The following is a 19505-nucleotide window of genomic DNA, read 5'->3' as shown; positions in this document are numbered from 1 at the left end:
AGTCCTTGATGACCAGATTCAGGATATCCTTAGTGAAACTGCATAGGAGATTTGCATTCACTGCCTCCTTGGTATGCATTTTTCTTATGCATATTCATTGTGGTTATCCTGAAAACCTGGCCTGCATGTGGACCTTGAGGACAGGAATTGAGTAGCCCTGCACTAGGGCATAATCACTTTTTAAAAGCTGATTTATTGTTGAAGTAATTAGCATTTCAAAACAAACAAAACCACATGGTCAGTTTCACAACTATTTAACATTAACTCATAAAGCAACACTGAGCAAAATAAGGCTTATACTACTCGGTACCATTCCCTTTATCATCTTGGTCGCTCTTCTTTGAACCTTTTCTTATGCCACTATATCTTTCTTGAGATAAGGAGACCAGAACTGAACGCAATACTCCAGATGAAGTTGCACCATGGAGCGATACAGAGGCATTATAATATCTTTATTCTTGTTAACCATCCCTTTTTTAATAATTCTTAGCATCTTGTTTGCTTTATTGCCCGCCACCACACATTGGGTGGAAAGTTTCATCGTATTGTCTACAATGACGCTCAGATCCCTTTCTAAGGCGCTAACCCCCAAGGTGGACCCTAGCATCAGGTAACTGTGATTTGGGTTATTCTTCCCAATATGCATCACTTTGCGTTTGTCCACATTAAATTTCATTTACCACTTGGATGTCCAGTCTTCCAATTTCCTAAGGTCTGCCTGCAACGTTTCACAATTCGCATGCATTTTAACAACTTTGAAGAGTTAAGTGTCATCTGCAAATTTAATCACCTCACTCGTTGTTCCAATTTCCAGATCGTTTATAAATAAGTTAAATAGCACTGGTTCCAGTACAGATCCCTGAGGCACTCCACTGTTTGCTCTCCTCCATTGAGAAAAATTACCATTTAACTCTACTCTCTGTTTTCTATTCAATAACCAATTCCTAATCCAAAACTGAACTTTGCCTCCTATCCCATGACTCTTTAATTTTCTCAGGAGCCTCTCATGAGGAACTCTGTCAAAAGCTTTCTGAACATCTAGATACACTATATCAACTGGCTCACCTTTATCCACATGTGAAATAAGTAGTAAGTTACATGGCTCCACGTCATTCCTTTCTTAGTTGGGCTGAGAACTTTTCAGTATACCACCCCCCCCCCCCAACCATAACTGAGGGAAAATCAATAAGCTCAGTGGTGAAGGAAAAAGAAAAAAACCTCACAGAAAACTCTCAGCCAGTACTCAGACCTAAATAGTCCTCACAGCCACAAAAATAATGGAAATTTTAAAAAGTGCCCTAAGATTCTAAGAGGACACTTCATGAAAATAGCAGCAGCCATACTGGGTCAGACCAATGGTCTGCCTAGTCCAGTCTCCCGTTTCTAACAGTGGCCAATCCAGGTCATATTACCTAGCAGAAATCTAAACAGTAGCAACATTCCATACTATGGATCCAAGGCAAGCAGTGGCTTCTCCCATGTTTGTCTCAATAGCAGACAGATGGAATTTCTCACAGGAACTTGACAAACCTTTCTAAAGTGGAGTTGTAGCCTAGTAGTTAGAGAGCTGCCTCAGCACCCTGAAATTGGCAGTTCGATTCCCACTGCAACTCCTTGCAACTCTGGACATGTCAATTAACATTTCATTGCCCCAGGTATGTAGACTGCTTTGACTGTAATCACACAGAAAAAGTAGTATATCAAATTCCATCCCCTTTACCCTTTAAACCCAGATATGCTATCCGTTGTAACCACATCTTCTGCCAATAAGTTTCAGAGCTTAACTATTCCGAGTAAATAAAAATATTTCCTCTTGTTTTAAAAGTATTCCCATGTAATTTCAATGTGTTCCTTGGTTTTTGTACTTTCTAAAAAGGTGAAAAATCAAATCACTCTTACCCATTCTACACCAATCAGAATTTTGTAGACCTTAATATACCCCATCAACTGTCTCTTTTGCAAGATGAAGAGTCCCGACATCTTTAGTCTTTCCTCATATAAGAGGAGTTTCCAGACCTTTTTATCATCTTGGTCACTCCTTTTTTGAACCGTTTCTAATTCTGCTATGTCTTTCCTCATATAAGAGGAGTTTCCAGACCTTTTTATCATCTTGGTCACTCTTCTTTGAACCTTTTCTAATTTTGCTGTCTTGAGATATGATAACCAGACCTATGCATAATACTTAAGGTGAGGACAATACCATGGAATGATACAAAGGTATAATATTCTTGGTCTTATTTACCATCCCTTTTCTAATATTTCCTATCATTGTTTTCCTTTTTTTTGCTGCAGTCACACACTGAGCAAATTTCAGCATAGTGTCAACAATGACACCCAGATCTTTTTCTTGAGTACTGACTCCTAAGGTGGACTCTAGTATAAGGTAACTATGATTTGTGTAAAAAAACAAAAAAAAAAACCCCAACAAGCAAAATTTTTTTTTAAATTTATTAAATTTTCTATACCATTCTCCCAAAACAGCTTGGAATGGTTTACATAAATTGGTGAGGAAAGACCTCTGAACCCATGCTGTCTGCCACATTAAACCATGTTTGTCTACATGCACCCTCAACAGGGAGGGAAAAATAAAATGAAGAAAATAAACAGGTATCTGCTTGAGGAAGACAATCAATCAAAAACAAAAGAGAGGAGAGCTCACAGAAATACAGCCTCTCTGCTCCATCGAAAACAGACTGCTGATCCTGTGAGAAACCAAAGCATTCACTCATGTGTGGTGGGACGCTACAAAAAGTTTCTTAAGGCAATAGAACATTGGGTAACAACCACATAAGAACCCCGGATGACATCACCTATTTATGAAAAATGATATCCTGTTGGTCATAGGAGAAAATTCTTGTTGTACTTACTGCACTAATAATGAGCCTGATAGGAACAGTAGCATAAGTGTTGTTTGTCAGTTTTAGTGGGAGAGCTTTCCAACTTCCTGAAGTTAGGTCACCAAAATCAAGACCATCTGTCTTACCAGTGTCAACCTGTTTAAAGAAAACAATTAACAGCATTAACTAGGATTATTTTTCTATTATACCAAATATATTACTAGAAATTTCAAGTCAAATTTAATATTTAAATCTCAATAAACCATATGACAATATAGGCTCAAGACTTTTCAGATAAAGAAGCAGAGTCAACAACCCATGAGCTAGGTGAGGCACTAGCTCAGGGCACCAAAATCATGGGGGGGGGAAGGAGGAAATTAATATGGGTTTCTTAACAACTGCTGCCCTCTATTGCTGCTATTTCCACCCTCCCCCCCACTCCTGATCTATCAATCTCCCTCCCCGCTACCATTTCTTACTAGACAGGCTGAGAAGGAAAAAATAGTGACAATCTTAAACTAACAGAGGCACTTTCAGGGCAGTGTAACCTCTTCCAGCCCTGGAAGTGCTTCAACCCACCCCCCCTCCAAAAAAAAAAGTGTACCTCGGAGAGTTCAAACTCTCAAGACCAGAAGTTTCCTCTATGCTAGACTGCAATCATTGTTTTGTTTTCTTAGCCTGCCTGATAAAGGTAAGGTGCAGAGCAGAAGCAGCTTTGACAGAGAAGGGGGAGGTGCTGAACTCTAGATATGCATGATGGGGAAGAGAGGTAGAATGAAGGCCCACGTTAGGAGAGGGAGATGATGAAATCACATTGGGAGCAGGAAAAGAGAAAAAACAAAAAGGTGAAATCTATTTTTATTTTATTTATTCCATTTTTCTATACTTTCTCCCAAGGGAGCTCAGAACAGTTTTTATCCCAGGACAAGCAGGCAGGTATTCTCATATATGGGTGATGTCATCTGACGGAGCCCCGATGCGGACGCCTCACAAGCAGACTTGCTTGAAGAAACTAGAAGTTTCGAGTTGCCCGCACCGCGCATGCGCGAGTGCCTTCCTGCCCAGCACAGGGTGTGTCTCCTCAGTTCTTAGTTTTCCGCGGAACCGAGAAGTCCGTCTTTGACTCTGCGTTCAACTTTGTTCACTTTTGCCTTCTCTCAACCGCGGTTGGTGTATTTTCGTCACGAATCGCTGTTTTATTTTAAAAGATAAATAAATAAATAAATTTTCCTTTTGTTCTCCGGAATGGGCCACTCGGCCGCAACCCACCAGCTTCGACTTTGCGGCGGCTATTTTTCGGCCTATGTCCTGGCCTGCTACAGGCTTTAAGAAGTATAGCAAGTGTAGGCAAGCGATCTCTCTCACAGACCCTCATAGACACTGCCTCAAGTGCCTTGGGACTAAACATTATCCCACGTCGTGCCTGCCTTGCCAAACACTTCAGCCTCGTGCCTTCAAGCGTCGTTGCATTCTGGTGGACAAGCTCTTCGAGATGGAGTCTTCGACTAATCCCTTGACTTCGATGGCGTCTTCGGCCTTGACTTCCCTCTGCGCCCCCTGCTTCCACCTCAAGCCTCATCAAACCTTCATCGTTTGCAGCGGCTCTTGCTTCGACATCATCTGCTGTATCTTCCCCTGTTTCCTCAGGTCAGATAGCTCAGCAGTCGGTTCCGCCGGTGGTGATTAAGGTGTCTAAGACTACTTAAGTCGAAGCACATTCCCACTGCCTTGAAGGAACCTTCAGCCAAGGCAAGTGGTCTGGTTTCAGATGTGGATCCCACCTTGCCGGCTTCTTTCCAGACCATTTTAGAGAAGTAGTTTCTTCAGTATCTTACCATTATGGGTCCTAAACTGCTTCCTATTATCCTGCCTGAGCATTCAGCAGACTCCCGCGAGATCGATCCACTTTCTATGTCCCAGTCGGAGTCACACTCTTTGCAGGGAGTAGAGTCTCTACAAGTGTCTGGTCTGCCATCCAAGCACGAAAAGCAAGGAGTAGATTCTTTGCAAGTGCATCGACAGGACTCCTCACACTCTCAGCAAGGAGCAAAGTCTTTGCAAGTGCATCGAGGTTCCTCTTCCAAGCCTCTGGAGCTTCGATCTATAGCCTCTAGTCCTATTCATACATTGGCATCGGCTGCTTCCGTCTCAGAGGCAAAATCTCCTCGATCCTCGAGATCTGGTTCCAGACACAGTTCTCATCACCATTCGAGACCTTCATCGAGGCATTCTTCCAGGCATCGTTCTTCGCAGGATAAACCATCTTCCTTGAAGCCTCGCTCTACTCCAACCTCGACCAGACCTCCAACTCCTCGTTCGAAGTCTCCGATGCCGGACCTCGAGGATATTCCAGGCTCGATTGCCTCGTCCAAGTCACTGGGTTCCTATGACACTTTTTTCCATGTCGAAGCTTCTTCTTCGACGCATGCTGCCACGACGTTCTCGAGTCCTTCTCGAGACAAGGCATCGCCGGATCAGCTCTCTTTCTCCTCTTTCCTTCGACAGATGGCTGTGGACTTGGATGTCAAATTGGATACTGGCTCCAAATATTCTAAGGAATATCTCGAAGTCATGCGTCTTCCTCAGCCTCCAGCAGAGTCTCTCAAGCTTCCACTTCATAAGCTTTTGGACCAGACTTTTGCTCGATGCATGGAGACTCCCTTTTCTATACCAGCAGTTCCAGGAAAATTGGACTTGAGGTATAAGACTGTGCATCGCAAGGGATTTGACAACTCACAGTTATCTCATCAATCCCTGCTTGTTGAATCATCCTTGAAGAGATTCCATCCTTCCAAGGTCTATGCTACAGTCCCTCCTGGAAGGGAGGGAAAAACTATGGACAAATTTGGAAGTCGCATCTACCAGAATGCTATGATGTCCTCTAAAAGTCCTCAATTATAATTTTTATTTCATTACTTATTTTGAATTTCTTCTTTCCCTTCTGCCGAAGTTTTTGACTTATATGGATAACCACATGCATTTTGAGTTTCAAGAAGTCATTGCTTCTTTCTCTCAGTTACATCTCCATCTCCTGCAATCATCTTACGATGCCTTCGAGTTATCTGCCTGAGCGGCTGCTTGCTCTGTAGCTATGCATCGTCTTGCATGGCTTCGTACCATTGACATGGACCCTAACCTTTAAGACTGCTTGGCTAACATTCCTTGTCAAGGCAACGACCTCTTTGACGAGTCAATCGAGGCAGCCACTAAGAAATTATCTGACCATGAGAAATTATTTGCTTCAATCAGACCTAAACCGAAGCCAGCTCCTGCCAAGTCTGCACGCCCTGCTGTCATCTATCAAAGGCGTTTTGCTCCAAAGCCGGCTCCTTATACTCGCCCTCCTTTGAAAAAACAGCCACCTCAGAAGCAACAGAAATCCCAACCTTCTGCTGCACCTAAGGCTTCTCAGCCTTTTTGACTGTTTACACCAGAGCACAACATCCACCTGTCTCCTTTTCCCCCTATAGGTTGTCGACTCCATCATTTTTAGAACAGATGGATGTTAATTACATCCGATCTCTGGGTGCTTACCATCATCAGGGAGGGATACTCTTTTCATTTCACTCAGGTTCCTCCAGAACTTCCTCCAAGAGAGTATCCTTCCAATCCAGACCGCCCTTCTTCTTCAGGAAGCTCAAGCTCTGCTTCGTCTCCATGCCATCGAACCAGTTCCTTTGGACCAGCAGAACAGGGGGTTTTACTCCCGTTTCTTCATTGTTCCGAAGAAGACGGGCGATCTGCGACCCATTCTGGATCTCAGGGCTCTGAACAAATTTCTAGTCAGGGAAAAGTTTCGATTGTTGTCCCTGGCATCCCTTTATCCCCTCCTCGAGCAGAACGACTGGTTATGCTCTCTGGATCTCAAGGAGGCCTACACTCATATTCCCATCCATCCGGCCTCCCGTCAATATCTCAGATTTCAGGTGGGGAATCTGCATTACCAATACAGAGTTCTACCCTTCGGCCTGGCCTCTTCTCCCAGAGTGTTCACCAAGTGCCTGGTAGTGGTAGCCGCAGCTCTACAGAATCATGGTCTTCAAGTATTTCCCTACCTAGACGACTGGCTCATCAAAGATTCAACATCTCAAGGGGTTATTGTAGCGATCCAACGGACTACCTGATTCCTACAAAGTTTGGGATTCAAAATCAACTTTCCCAAATCTCAACTTCAACCCTCTCATAATCTACAATTCATTGGAGCTGTTCTGGACACTGTCCAACTGCTTCACCTCTGTCACACAGTGTCTTCTCGCTCTTCCATCTCTGCAAGACACATGATGGTGCTTCTGGGTCACATGGCCTCCACAGTACACGTGACTCCTTTTGCCAGACTTCACCTCAGAATCCCTCAGTGGATCCTGGCATCTCAATGGAAGCAGGTTTGCGATCCTCTTTCTCGACATATCAGTCACTCCTTTGAAGCAGTCTCTCCGTTGGTGGATGCTCTCTTCCAATCTTTCCAGAGGCTTGCTTTTTCAAACGCCCCCTCATCAGAAGGTCCTCACGACAGACTCATCGACCTACGCTTGGGGCGCTCATCTCGATAGTCTCCGTACTCAAGGCCTCTGGACCAGTACGGATCGTCAGTGTCGTATCAATCAGTTGAAACTCAGAGCGATCCTCAAAGCTCTCCATGCTTTTCAACAACTCCTTTACGACACAGTAGTCCTCGTCCGCACGGACAACCAAGTCGCCATGTATTATGTCAACAAACAGGGAGGGACAGGGTCTGTCTCCCTTTGTCAAGAAGCTCTGGAAGTTTGGGACCGGGCAATCCGTCACAACACCTTCCTCAAAGCTGTCTACATTCAAGGGGCTCAGAATTGCTTGGCAGACAACTTGAGTCGTCTCCTGCAACCTCACGAATGGACTCTCCATTCCTCGTCTCTTCATCACATTTTCTCACAATGTGGAACGCCTCAGATAGACCTCTTTGCAGCTCCCCACAGCTACAAACTGCCTCAAGTCTGCTCCAGGATATACTCTCCTCACCGCCTCGAGGCAGATGCTTTTCTTCTGGACTGGACAAATCTTTTCCTCTACGCATTTCCTCCATTCCTCTCATTCTCAAGACTCTAGTCAAATTAAAGAATGATCATGCCACCATGATTCTAATCGCTCCTCGGTGGCCGAGACAACCATGGTACTCCCTTCTACTTCAACTCAGCACCAGGGAGCCATACCTTCTTCCAGTTTTTCCTTCTCTGCTTAAGCAGAGTCAAGGATCTCTGCTTCATCCCAACCTGCAGTCTCTACACCTGACAGCCTGGTACCTCTCAACATAACACCTCTTCAGTTTTGTCAATCTGTCAGAGACTTTTTAGAAGCTTTTAGAAAGCTTACCACTAGACAATGCTATCACCAAAAATGGACTAGATTTTATGCATGGTGTTTTACTCAGCATTCCTCCTTATCTTCAGTATTGGACTATCTTTGGCACTTATCCAATTCTGGCCTCGTCTACATCTATCCGAGTCCATCTCAGTGCAATTGCGGCTTTTCATCAGCCTATTGAAGGGAAACCCCTCTCTGCTCATCCGGTGGTTTCCAGATTCATGAAAGGATTTTTCAATGTCAAACCTCCTCTCAAACCGCCTCCTGTGGTTTGGAATCTCAATGTTGCTCTTTCTCAACTCATGAAGCCTCCATTTGAACCAACTGATAAGGCTCATCTGAAGTATCTCACTTGGAAAGTGGTTTTTCTTATTGTCCTCACTTCTGCTCGACGAGTCAGTGAGCTACAAGCTTTAGTTACTGGTCCACCATTCACTGTGTTCCATCATGATAAGGTGGTTCTTCGTACTCATCCGAAATTCCTATCTAAAGTGGTCTCAGAATTTCATCTCAACCAATCCATCGTACTTCCAGTATTTTTTCCAAAGCCTCATTCTCATCCTGGAGAATCAGCTCTTCATACTCTGGACTGTAAACGTGCTTTGGCCTTCTATTTGGAACGCCAATTGTGGAACACCCTTCCTCTTTTTATCAGAAAGGAAAAAGATCTTATTTCTTTTAAAAAATTATTGAAAACTTTTTTATTTAACGATGCTTTTAACGATTAATTTCCTTTCCTTTCTCCCTTTTTTTTATATTGTCGTTCCCTTCCATTTGTTCTTTCCCTTTTTTTTTTTTTTTTAAAGAGAAATATTGTAACCCTTTCCTTCCTTTCCTCCCTGTTATGTCTTATGTTTTCGTTAATTGTTAGGTAAAGAGTAATTTTCTCTATTTTATTTAATTAATTAATAATTATCTGTGATTATGTTTTGGATGTTTTGTAATACTAATGTGATATTATGATATTAACTTGTATTTTATTGTACATTGCCTAGAAAGCTTTATATAGGCGATTAATCAAAATAAACCTGAACTTGAACTTGAACTTGAACGCACCAAACCACACAGATTTGCTCAACTTTTTGTTTCTTTCGACCCCAATAAGTTGGAACATCCAATTTCTAAGCGCACCATCTCCAACTGGATGGCGGCTTGTATCTCATTCTGCTATGCCCAGGCTGGATTACCCCTTCACAGTAAAGTCACAGCCCATAAAGTCAGAGCAATGGCAGCTTCAGTAGCTTTCCTCAGATCTACACCTATTGAGGAAATTTGCAAGTCTGCTACTTGGTCCTCGGTTCCTACATTCACTTCTCACTATTGTCTGGATACTTTCTCCAGATGGGATAGACAGTTTGGCCAATCAGTATTACAAAATTTATTCTCCTAAGTTGCCAACACTCCCACCGTCCCATTTTGGTTAGCTTGGAGATCACCCATATGTGAGAATACCTGCCTGCTTGTCCTGGGATAAAGCACAGTTATTTACCATAACAGGTGTTATCCAGGGACAGCAGGCAGCTATTCTCACAACCCACCCACCTCCCCTGGTTGGCTTCTCTGCTAGCTATCTGAACTGAGGAGACGTGTCCTGTGCTGGGCGGGAAGGCACTCACGCATGCGCGGTACGGGCGACTCGAAACTTCTAGTTTCTTCAAGCAAGTCTGCTTGTGAGGCGTCTGCATCGGGGCTCTGTCGGATGACGTCACCCATATGTGAGAATAGCTGCCTGCTGTCCCTGGATAACTTCTGTTACGGTAAGTAACTGTGCTATATGAATTTACTCAGGTACTCGAGCATTTTTCCCTGTCTATCCTGGCGGGCTCACAATCTATCTAATGTAAGTGGGGTAATAGGGGGATTAAGCAGCGGGGAGCCCTGGACGCCTGCAGCCGCTGCTGATGGGGCTCCACTACCGCATCGGCCCAAACAGCTGTCTTCAGGTCGGCCATGAGTGCCTCGCGTCTGGACCAAATTGTGCACCTCTTCCCCTGAGAAGTGCTCAATTACTCCATATGCAACCTAGCTAGAAGAAAAGTGCTAGTTAGTTGAAAAATACAATAATTTACAACATATTTAAAGGGAAAGCAACCCTTCAGACCGGTACTACCTCAGGATTTTGTTTTTTTCACAGAACAGACTCCATTGGCTCTCTAAACAATATGCCTTACCACCAGGGGGTAAGGCTCACTGTTGAGGCACCTCTAGAAAAATGTTGGGAAGGACCCCTCTCGAGACCTGCTGGGTTTGACACCCCCGAGGTCGGACGGACCCCCAAACAGGGTCCACCCAAGCTCAGTCGGCAAGAAAAAGGGACAAAAATTCCTAAATAAATTCCAACAGCCCTACCAAGGGAGATGGGTACAGCTCACCACACCTGCTGGAGACTGAGAGAAGACTGAGGTAATTAGGGAGGGGTCACATGATATGTATAGTTCCAAAGATTTGTCTCAGTCTCCACCTGCTGGTCATGATGAGATATATACCCGCTTGTAAGATTAACCTATGCTGGTCTGGAGAGTTGCTAAAGAATTCAGTTTTGACACCAGCAATCACTTTGGCTTAAAAAGCATTGGATATCAAATGTTCAGGAGGGTGTTTTTTTGTATAGGGAAGAAATTTGCAATTGAATTCAGTTAGTCACAGCAGCGTAACTAGTTAAAAATATTAATTGTATTTGTCATTGGAGAGTTCTTCAAATATTCAAGTTGAACTATGAAAGAACTTTATACCATACATAATTTACTGTTTATTGTTTGTTTTAAAACTTAGTTGTGGCACAGGGCTAAAAATTGCCAGCTACTAAGAATGTTAGTTAGTAGTAAAGGAATTATGTTAAGCATAATAAGCAAACTACATATGTATTTAATAATTATTAAAATAATGTCAAAACTTGCGTTGGTCCTTGGTGATTTAACCACTGCCAGTTTATTCAAACTGACAACCCCATCGCCAAGAGGTCACACCCAATAGACAGGCAAGTCCAGTAAGGGTGGGTTTCTTAGCCAAGGTTCCCAAGCCTTAAGTGGGTCTCTTTATAGTTTCAAGCCATAATCACAATTTATTGCATAATGTTATTAAATTTATCTTATGAAATTAATAAATATGAAATGTTCTAGGATAAAAGTGCTATATGCACAAGCAAGATAGGGAAATGGTTGAGGTTAAGTTATAGAATCAAGAGCATAGGGTGATGCAGAAGATATAGTACTGTGTTGTAATAAACTGAAGTAATGTGTACATAACAAACCTAATATAGTAATATAAGTAGAGGAAGATAGAGACAGGAAACTAGAGCTGCGTTAGGCCAAGAACCATCTTTGCTGCCCTGAAGCATTCTGGATATGTTTACAAGATCTGTGTGTGTACAGCCAAGGACATTTACCATCTTTGAATGTTTGTTGCCATGTGAATGTAGAGGAGAGCTAGTTTCTCATAATGGTTGTGAACTGTGCTTTATGCTCTTATCTTTGGCCCATCTTGTTGTATACCGAGGACCTTACAAAAGAACACCATTATTCCACTGCATGATCAAAAAGCCCTGCTGGGCTGGGTTTGCTTGGTCCTTTAGGATCACCTGGCACAACCTAAGAATCTGAGTGCTATCCTGAGTTACAGAAGAACAGAATAGATAAAATCATCCTGTATAAGAGTAGAAAATTAGAGAGAAATATTCTGTGTCTTATATAGCTAGCTACAAGCATAGAACTTCCTCCCCTGTTATGGCTTTATGAATTACTAACTTTTCATTTGCTTTTTGTACTTGACTGCATTTCTTTGATAAAATAAACCGCTTGAATTCGAGAACTCTAACAGGGCGTTGTGTGGTCACTATTTTTCTGTGAAGGACTTCTTGCAGTCGGCCTTTCACTAGTAAGGCACAATTTCCCTTTGCTAATCCATCCTGGTTCTTTCTGAATAAATGTCGAAAACCAACTTTCATACACAGATCAAATAGCACCATATGTCTACACTTAGTAATTTTATTCTTAATAGCTTTCACCATTTTTCCAGCCACTAACATTAAGGTTCACCAATCTAGTTATTTGAGGCTGGAATTGTTTTTTAAAAATTTGCAGTCCTCAGGCACCGAAATAAGATTGCAGAATTCACTAGTCGCAGGGAGAATTTCTTGAGATCCTTGTGATTTGCTGCAATTTAGTTTGTCAAGTTGCTTTAGTACCTTTTCTAAGTGGACGCTGAATTTTTTTACAATAGTAATCCAGTACCACCTTAGGCAAGAGTTTAGGATGCCTGCACAGAAATCACCTATTGTTGAAAAGTTATTGATCAGTCACCAAATGCTGGAGCACAGTCCCTGTGTACTAAAGTAACCACAATCAGATATAAAATCATCATTGTCAGGTACTAAGATTCAAAGGAGGTTGGCTCAAAGAAAATATTGACCCAATTGACAAAAACTATGTTCTTGAAACATGACTTGGGAAGGGGAGGTAGAAAGGGGAAAGATCAAAAGGTAAGGTCTGCATACAACTAATGGCTATAAAAAGATAGGGATACATTTTCCATGCTTGTTGTAAGCGATAATTTGTGGTATGCAGCCTATGCCTGCTAGGGGTGTCCACAGAGCAGTGCATAGTTTAAAAGCAAACCCTTCACTTACTGACCCAATTAAACCTCATTTTGAACCAGTGGATGACTTTTCCTCCTTGACCTCTAGAGGGAGTCAGAGAGCAGAAGTACAGGTTACCCATCCCCCTCTCAATCCTAAGGTAGCTCACCGGAAATCCGTTTCACCTGAAGGCTGGGGGCGGGGCTGCAGACTACTTTCTCACAGAACTAAGCTACTAGAGAGTCAGAAGGAGAGAGCAGAGGAGAAGAACAGGCAACAGCGCTCTGGGCTGAGAGCTCTGGATAACGGTTAACTGCTAGAATGCATGGAGCTGACAGAGGCTGGAGAGGAAGCACCTTTCTGTATGGTTGATGAGCCTCATGATATGGAGCTAGACCCGGAGCCAATTGCTGAGCCTTTGAATGAAGTCCTTCCGATGGAGGTTTGTTGCATAAAAAGCAAGCAACTGATATTACCTGAGTGAGTAGCTGAGTCCTTGCTATTTGAGTGACTTTCAAATTTTGTGTTAACCCTGTGGGAGCTGAAGAGCGGTGTAGCTCCTGAAGAACTAAAAAGACTTATCTGTTTTTTCTCTATAATTTTCTGTTTTCTCGTTGTGAGAGAAAAGGACTGTTGTAGTCCCAGGCAGTGGGGTTTGCCCCGCGTATTCAGTGGTGGGATAGTGGGCCTATTTTGGCAATTTGTTACCACATGGAGCACACTGCCTGGCCAGTACATCTGCTGCTGGAAGAGTCAGAGCCATAGCTCTGACTAAGGCTGAAGTGATCAGCCCTAAAACTGTTTTTGTGTTGGAGTTTGTTTTTCTTCTGAATATTGGCTGTGGGACCAGCCCAGTTTTAAGAAAGACTTATGCTGTATGAATTTGGAAGCTATATTTTACCAGAGTTTACTTTGAGACTGTTTGCTCATATATTTTTGATTATTGTTTCTTGGGACTATTTTTCATTTGCAGAAACATCCTGACCGAGTTTTTGTTTATTTTTGAACTAAAGAATAAAGCCCAAGTTTATGACAAAGAAACCTTGACTTACCTGATGTGATGGTGTTTTCTTCCCATTTCTTTCCCTTGTGCTGCCTGCAGCGGCCGCACAAGAGTTTTTCTTGTCCCAGTCGCTCAGGGCCCATTGTCCTGAGACGGCTGGTGACAAATTCCACTAATGTGAAGCTCAGTGTAATTCACTCCAAGGATCTTGGGCCATTATGCAAATACCACATTTAATAAATTAGTCAAAATAAATGAAAGTCCAAATTATCAAGGATGAACAGATTCAACATTTGCATTATAATATTTCACTCATTTAAATAGCAGGTACCTTAGCAACTGCAGTTTATTTAGATTACAAAACTTATTTTAAGACAGTCTGACCTTTCTAAGAACCAATTAAATAATGAAACATTTTATACTTAGCAATCTTAAGTATTGGGAAATTTTTTTACCTCTATTAAAGGATTTTCAGCAACAGCCGTCAAAACAATTCTAACTGCCAATGCTTCTGATCTCACTATTGTCTCTGCATCTGCAGAAACTGGACAAGAAGAAACAGTAAGCACAAACTGGAAGATTCCAGAACGATGGGGCAAAAAAAGTATTTGTGTCTCTTCTGCTGCATGTGGACCAATTATAGTTTTGTTCTTGAATATTAAACTCGGGTAGGTCAAGGTGTCCATCTGAAAAGGAAATTAATACAATAGGTAAAACCAGATGAAAATCTGATGCCATTGTCTGTGATTAATCCAACCTAGCCACCAATTTCTCTCATGTCTCAAATCATACATAGAGAATAATTAAACAATTACAAAAAGAGATTAGGTTCTTACCTGCTAATATCTTTTCTACTAGATAGGTGTGTCATTCTGGACAAGTGGGCTATCCCAGTGCTCGCGAGTCTTACAGAAGGAATCCACTCCAAATTTTTTTCTGAATCCCTCCTACTTTACAGAGGGCTCTGCTGCCCCCTACAGTTAGTTCCAAAGCAGGAAAAGAAGGACTCTTCTAGAAACAGATATGATGTAGGGGTACAGGGAAACTTCCCAAAAAACCCAGAATGTTCTGCTCTGAAATCAAACATAACACTAAACACCAAAACAGAAAAACAATCATGCTAGATATTCATGGAGCTCAAACAATATCCAAAATATCCTAACAATAGACTATTTTTCATACCTTAAAGATCTGACTAGCATCCAACTGACAGGTTTAAATATGAACATTTGAGTGAGACAGTAGGCAAGCGCAGAAATAGTGACAGGGCGGGAGTCCACAATGACACACCTATCTACTAGAAAAGATATTAGCAAGGTAAGAACCTAATCTCTTTTTCTAGGGCAATAGCTGTGTCATTCTAGAGTCCCAGAAATCTAGGGTTGGTACACTGTGCTGGCTCATAACACTGAGGACCCAAAAGGCAGAGTCCTTCCTTGCCGCTACGCTCACTCTGGAAAGACACTGAAAATGTATGTAGAGTGGACCAAGTCGCTGCCCTAGACATCTCCTCAGGGGAGATTGCCTGAGTTTCTCCCCCAATGAAGCCAAGCTTCCAGTCGAATGCGTCTTTATGGAAGCATGGGACTATTTCCCACAAATATATGCTGACAAAATGGTCCTACAGATCCATGTGGCATTGCACCTAGTTAGATCTGTCAGCACAAAAAGGATAGTTATCTTGAGGTCACCAATGAATTCAGGCTATCAGAGAAGTGCTCTAACAAATAACTTCTTTAGAATCTGGAACCATGCACAAAATCTCCAGTTTCAGTAAATTTGAGGAAAGGCTCTCTGTAAGCAAAAGGCCTGCAACTCCGAGAACATTCTCACTGAGGAAATATCCATCAGAAAAAATGTTTTGAGCGTCAGTTCCATCAAGGATGCTTCCTTCAGCCGCTTGAATAAAGCTTGGCCGAGATATTCCTTAAGTCGTTAAAATCCCAAGAAGGAAATGGAAGATTCCTGGAGATCTGATACATAGTGCTCTTTTTAGGAATCTGGCTATGTCTTGATGAGACACCATTGTAGCTTTTCAGTATCAATCCCTAAAACAAGAGAGTCTCACTACTTGACTTCTAAGGGACTCCAATTTGAGTCCCTCAGCAAGGCCAGCCCGGAGAAAGGCTCCTCCTTTTCCTTGATGCACCAATGCTGGAAAGCTGTCCAAACCTTAGCATAAACCAAAACTATTGTTGGCTTTTTTTTTTTTTTTTCAAAGACCTGAGCGAAGTAGCAATGAATACCTCCGAGTAACCCTTGCATGCTAATGTCACGCATGCAAGAGTCATGCCTCAACAGTGAAGTGCTCCAGACCTGCCATGACAAACTGGTCCCTGAGAAGTAGTTTTGGATGTACTCTTAGTGCAAGACCTGCGCCTGTAAGACAACACACTAGGCCTGCCTTCCATGGTCTGGGTGGCCAACCTGGAGCCACCAGTATGGCTCTCAGATGGATTGCAATCCTGTGGAGAACCCGGCCTATGATGGACCACGAAGAAAAAAACACTCCTCGGCAACAGCAGGATTAGAGTCCAGGCCCGCGCTTCCAAACTCTAATCTTCAACTGAAGAACCTATATGCCCTTTTGTGGCTTGCTGTCACCAACCGCTCAAAAGTTGGGCGATCCCAGCAACCAACAATGGCTTGGAAGGCTGCTGGAGGCAGCGGCCACTCACTCTGATTCAGTGTCCAGTTGTTGAGGAAAATGGCTTTGAGAATGTCTGTTCCCGCTACCTGTGCTGCCGAGGGTGCATGATGAAAACTCCACTCACCTTAACAGTTAGTGAGCTTCCAGACTTAGCCACCATTTCCATACGCCACTACTATAGAGTTGTTTAAGATGACTTGAAAGCTTGTCCCTCTGGACTCTTAAATAGCCCTATGTAGTAACCCACTGATCGACCACTTCCCTTGGTAGGTGGAGCTACTAGTCCATCCTAGCTCAGGTTACTAGTGTCCACAGCAGGGGCATATGAAGTGAGTCCACTTTAGGGAATCACAGAGATAGAAATGTATTCTGCAAAGGATGCCAACAAGCTTCCGCCCAGGGACCTTGGCTATTGTGGCCACCCTGCAAACCAGCACTTGGAAGTAGTGTTACGCAGACTGAGCTGGATTGCCCCACAAACTCGTTATCTGAGTGCAAGGATTCTATCTGCATGCCTCTGGTAAACATGACCACCTACCATGTTGAAAAGGATCCCAAAGTACAGCAGAGATTGTTATTGAATCAGTTGGCCCTTTCAGAATCTACTACATAAACCTGATTCACAGGACACAAACCACATGAGCCACAGCTTGCGCTCCTTCTGTGAATGGCAAAGTTATCATCAGCCAGATGTCCAGGTATGACTGAACTTGCAAGCCCATCTCACAAAGGTGGGTAGCTACCACAAGCCTCTTGATGAACCAGCGAGGTGCTGTTGCCAGCCCCAAAAGGAAAAGCCAATAATTGGCAATGGTTTTGCAGGACACACAACCTAAGGAACTCTTCATGGTCTGGAAATATGGGAATGATCAGAAAAGGGTCTGTGAAATCAAGAGAGGCCAGAAACTCCCCTGGAGCTGCCGCTCTCACTGAACATACCGTTGCCATGTGATGCAGGTTCTAGAAGGGATCACCACTCATCTAAGCCATTGTAGGGTCCAACGAAGTATAAAGAGAATATGCTCAAGCCCGAATCTTCGGGTAACACCAAATCTAAGACCTGAAAATTCAACAGCCTCTGGATGTAGCTGCGACCCTGCTGCCTTCTCTGGATGCACCACCAGGAAAGTCCGTCAACTCAGTCCATCAAGGACTGGGTAACTTAAGAGTTTGTAACTGCTCCAAATGATCTACCAAGATCTGTGCCTAGGCTTTCACAAATGCCATCCCCTTATCTTTAGATGGAGCACTCCACACCTGGCATCATTGCGTTGTCTTGAAGGTCGAAGTGGGACAAAAACTGGAGGCTTAGCTATACCTGAACCTGAGAATCTCTGTCTGGATCCCTAGAAGGATCTCTGAGAGGCTGCTCCTGCTGAGGACTGCCAAAAGCACCTGGAACCACTAGAATTAGATCGCCCGGAGCCACTAGAGGTTTTCAGTCTGCTGCCAGGCAAGTGGCAATCTGCCAAACTGGTCATGCGACCGTCCATTCCTATTTGGAACAACATTTGACTCCTAAAAGGAAGTCTGCTGAGGATAGACTTGGAAGTGGAAACTCCAGCCCATAGCCTGATTCAGAGCAAACTGTAGGTTGAGATCAGAGAAGTCAAAACATCAGATACAGCCGAGCTGCTTGCATAGTTAGTGTGAGGGATCCTCCAGGAGCATCCCAATGCTCAGGGACTAATACCATTATACCAGGATGCCAGAAAAACACATAAGATTAGGCTTTCATTCCACTCATTATACAAGGAGCACAGGGAACCTACTGGGAGACCAAAATTAACTTCCGCAAAGAATCAGTAACATCTAACAGAGATGAAGGTCTGAACAGCTGGCTGACCTTGGGGGCTATCTAGCACACACACACCTGAAATTGCTCCGAGACTGTAAATGCAAAGTAAAAATAAAAATAAAAAGACATTTCATTCTCTGAAACTCTCTCAGAAAGATCCACTAGAACATGGTCAGTCTCTGAACCTGAGGTAGATTTGCCTTGGGAATCCCAAGCCCCTTGCATGCCTCCTCATATGCTGCCAAACTCTCCCCTGTGGATATCAGCCATCATGAAAGGCTCTCCACACCAGGACTATACTGATGAAAATCAGGACTGTAAGGAGTTACAGTGGGAAATGAACCCAGTTTTTCAAGTTCTCAGCTCATTCAACCAACCATTAGGCTGCTCCTCCAGATCTAGTCTTTTTTGAAACATACAGCAGCCCCAACAGTGTTTGGCACTATATTCAACAGAGAGATTGGTAATCAAATTGAATTTGAGCATTTGCTTATGACCTACTTGACCTTTGCTTTCAAGTTGATTTCATTGGCAAATTAGGCTCCTGATGCAGGTCAGTAGACCAAAAAATGACTCATGTCAAGCCATCAAATTTTGGAATACAGTTGTTAATAAAGTTGTGTTTTCTATCTTCATTACACCTTGGTTTTCTTGCTGTCTACCTCGTTGTTTCCGCTGGAAGAATAATCCAAATCATAGCTATTTAATGCTAGGTTCCAGTTTAGAAGTCACCACCCAAGAAAAAGATCTAAGTAATATCATCATGGACAATATGATCAATGTAAAGCAATGACTAAAAAAGCATATAGAATGTAAGGAATTAAGAAAGGAATACAAAATATAATGCCTCTATTGAAAATGTGGTTGCTGTATCTCACACACACACACAAAAAAAAAAGATATAGCAGAATATGAGCATGCCTATAGGACTCTACCACTTCTTGAGAATATTCCTTCAGTGGCAGAAGCACCTTAAGATCTATAATCCTACCCAAGGGAGAAGTGACAAGAGAAGATGTGGAACCAGATGAGTAGGAATTAGAAATATAAAAAGTTTAGGACACAACTAGGTTACACAGGCCCAAAGGGAAGCAGCAACAACCAAATGCATTCACCTCCACTACCAACAAGTGAACAGCAACTGCTAGCGTCAGATAACACAAGTTCAACTCAGAACCTAGAAACTTTGACTCTTAGTAACTGCTACAGATTATATTGGTAACTCTGAGAAACCAGGCCAAAGTGATGTAAGAGGATCACAGAAAAAATCCGGAATGGATTCCTTCTGCAGATGGCTTGCAACCATG

The 19505-nt window shown here is 42.9% G+C and overlaps 1 protein-coding gene across 6 annotated transcripts in view; it reads right to left on the bottom strand.

The window, feature by feature from the left end:
* The window catches only part of CEP192 (centrosomal protein 192), a 402896-nt gene that overhangs the window by 177152 nt on the left and 206239 nt on the right, over nucleotides 1-19505 (bottom strand). For all 6 annotated transcript variants that reach the window (XM_033934141.1, XM_033934142.1, XM_033934138.1 and 3 more), the window contains 2 exons: nucleotides 14206-14436; nucleotides 2868-2993 (listed from right to left, as the gene is read on the bottom strand). In XM_033934141.1, coding sequence (XP_033790032.1) covers nucleotides 2868-2993; nucleotides 14206-14436 — 357 coding nt within the window. The remainder of the gene's footprint in view (nucleotides 1-2867; nucleotides 2994-14205; nucleotides 14437-19505) is intronic.

This window comes from Geotrypetes seraphini, chromosome 2 (assembly GCF_902459505.1).
Source record: "Geotrypetes seraphini chromosome 2, aGeoSer1.1, whole genome shotgun sequence".
Taxonomy (NCBI): Eukaryota; Metazoa; Chordata; class Amphibia; order Gymnophiona; family Dermophiidae; genus Geotrypetes; species Geotrypetes seraphini.
Note: the sequence above shows the minus strand (reverse complement) of the source record. Positions and strands in the feature narration are given on the sequence as shown.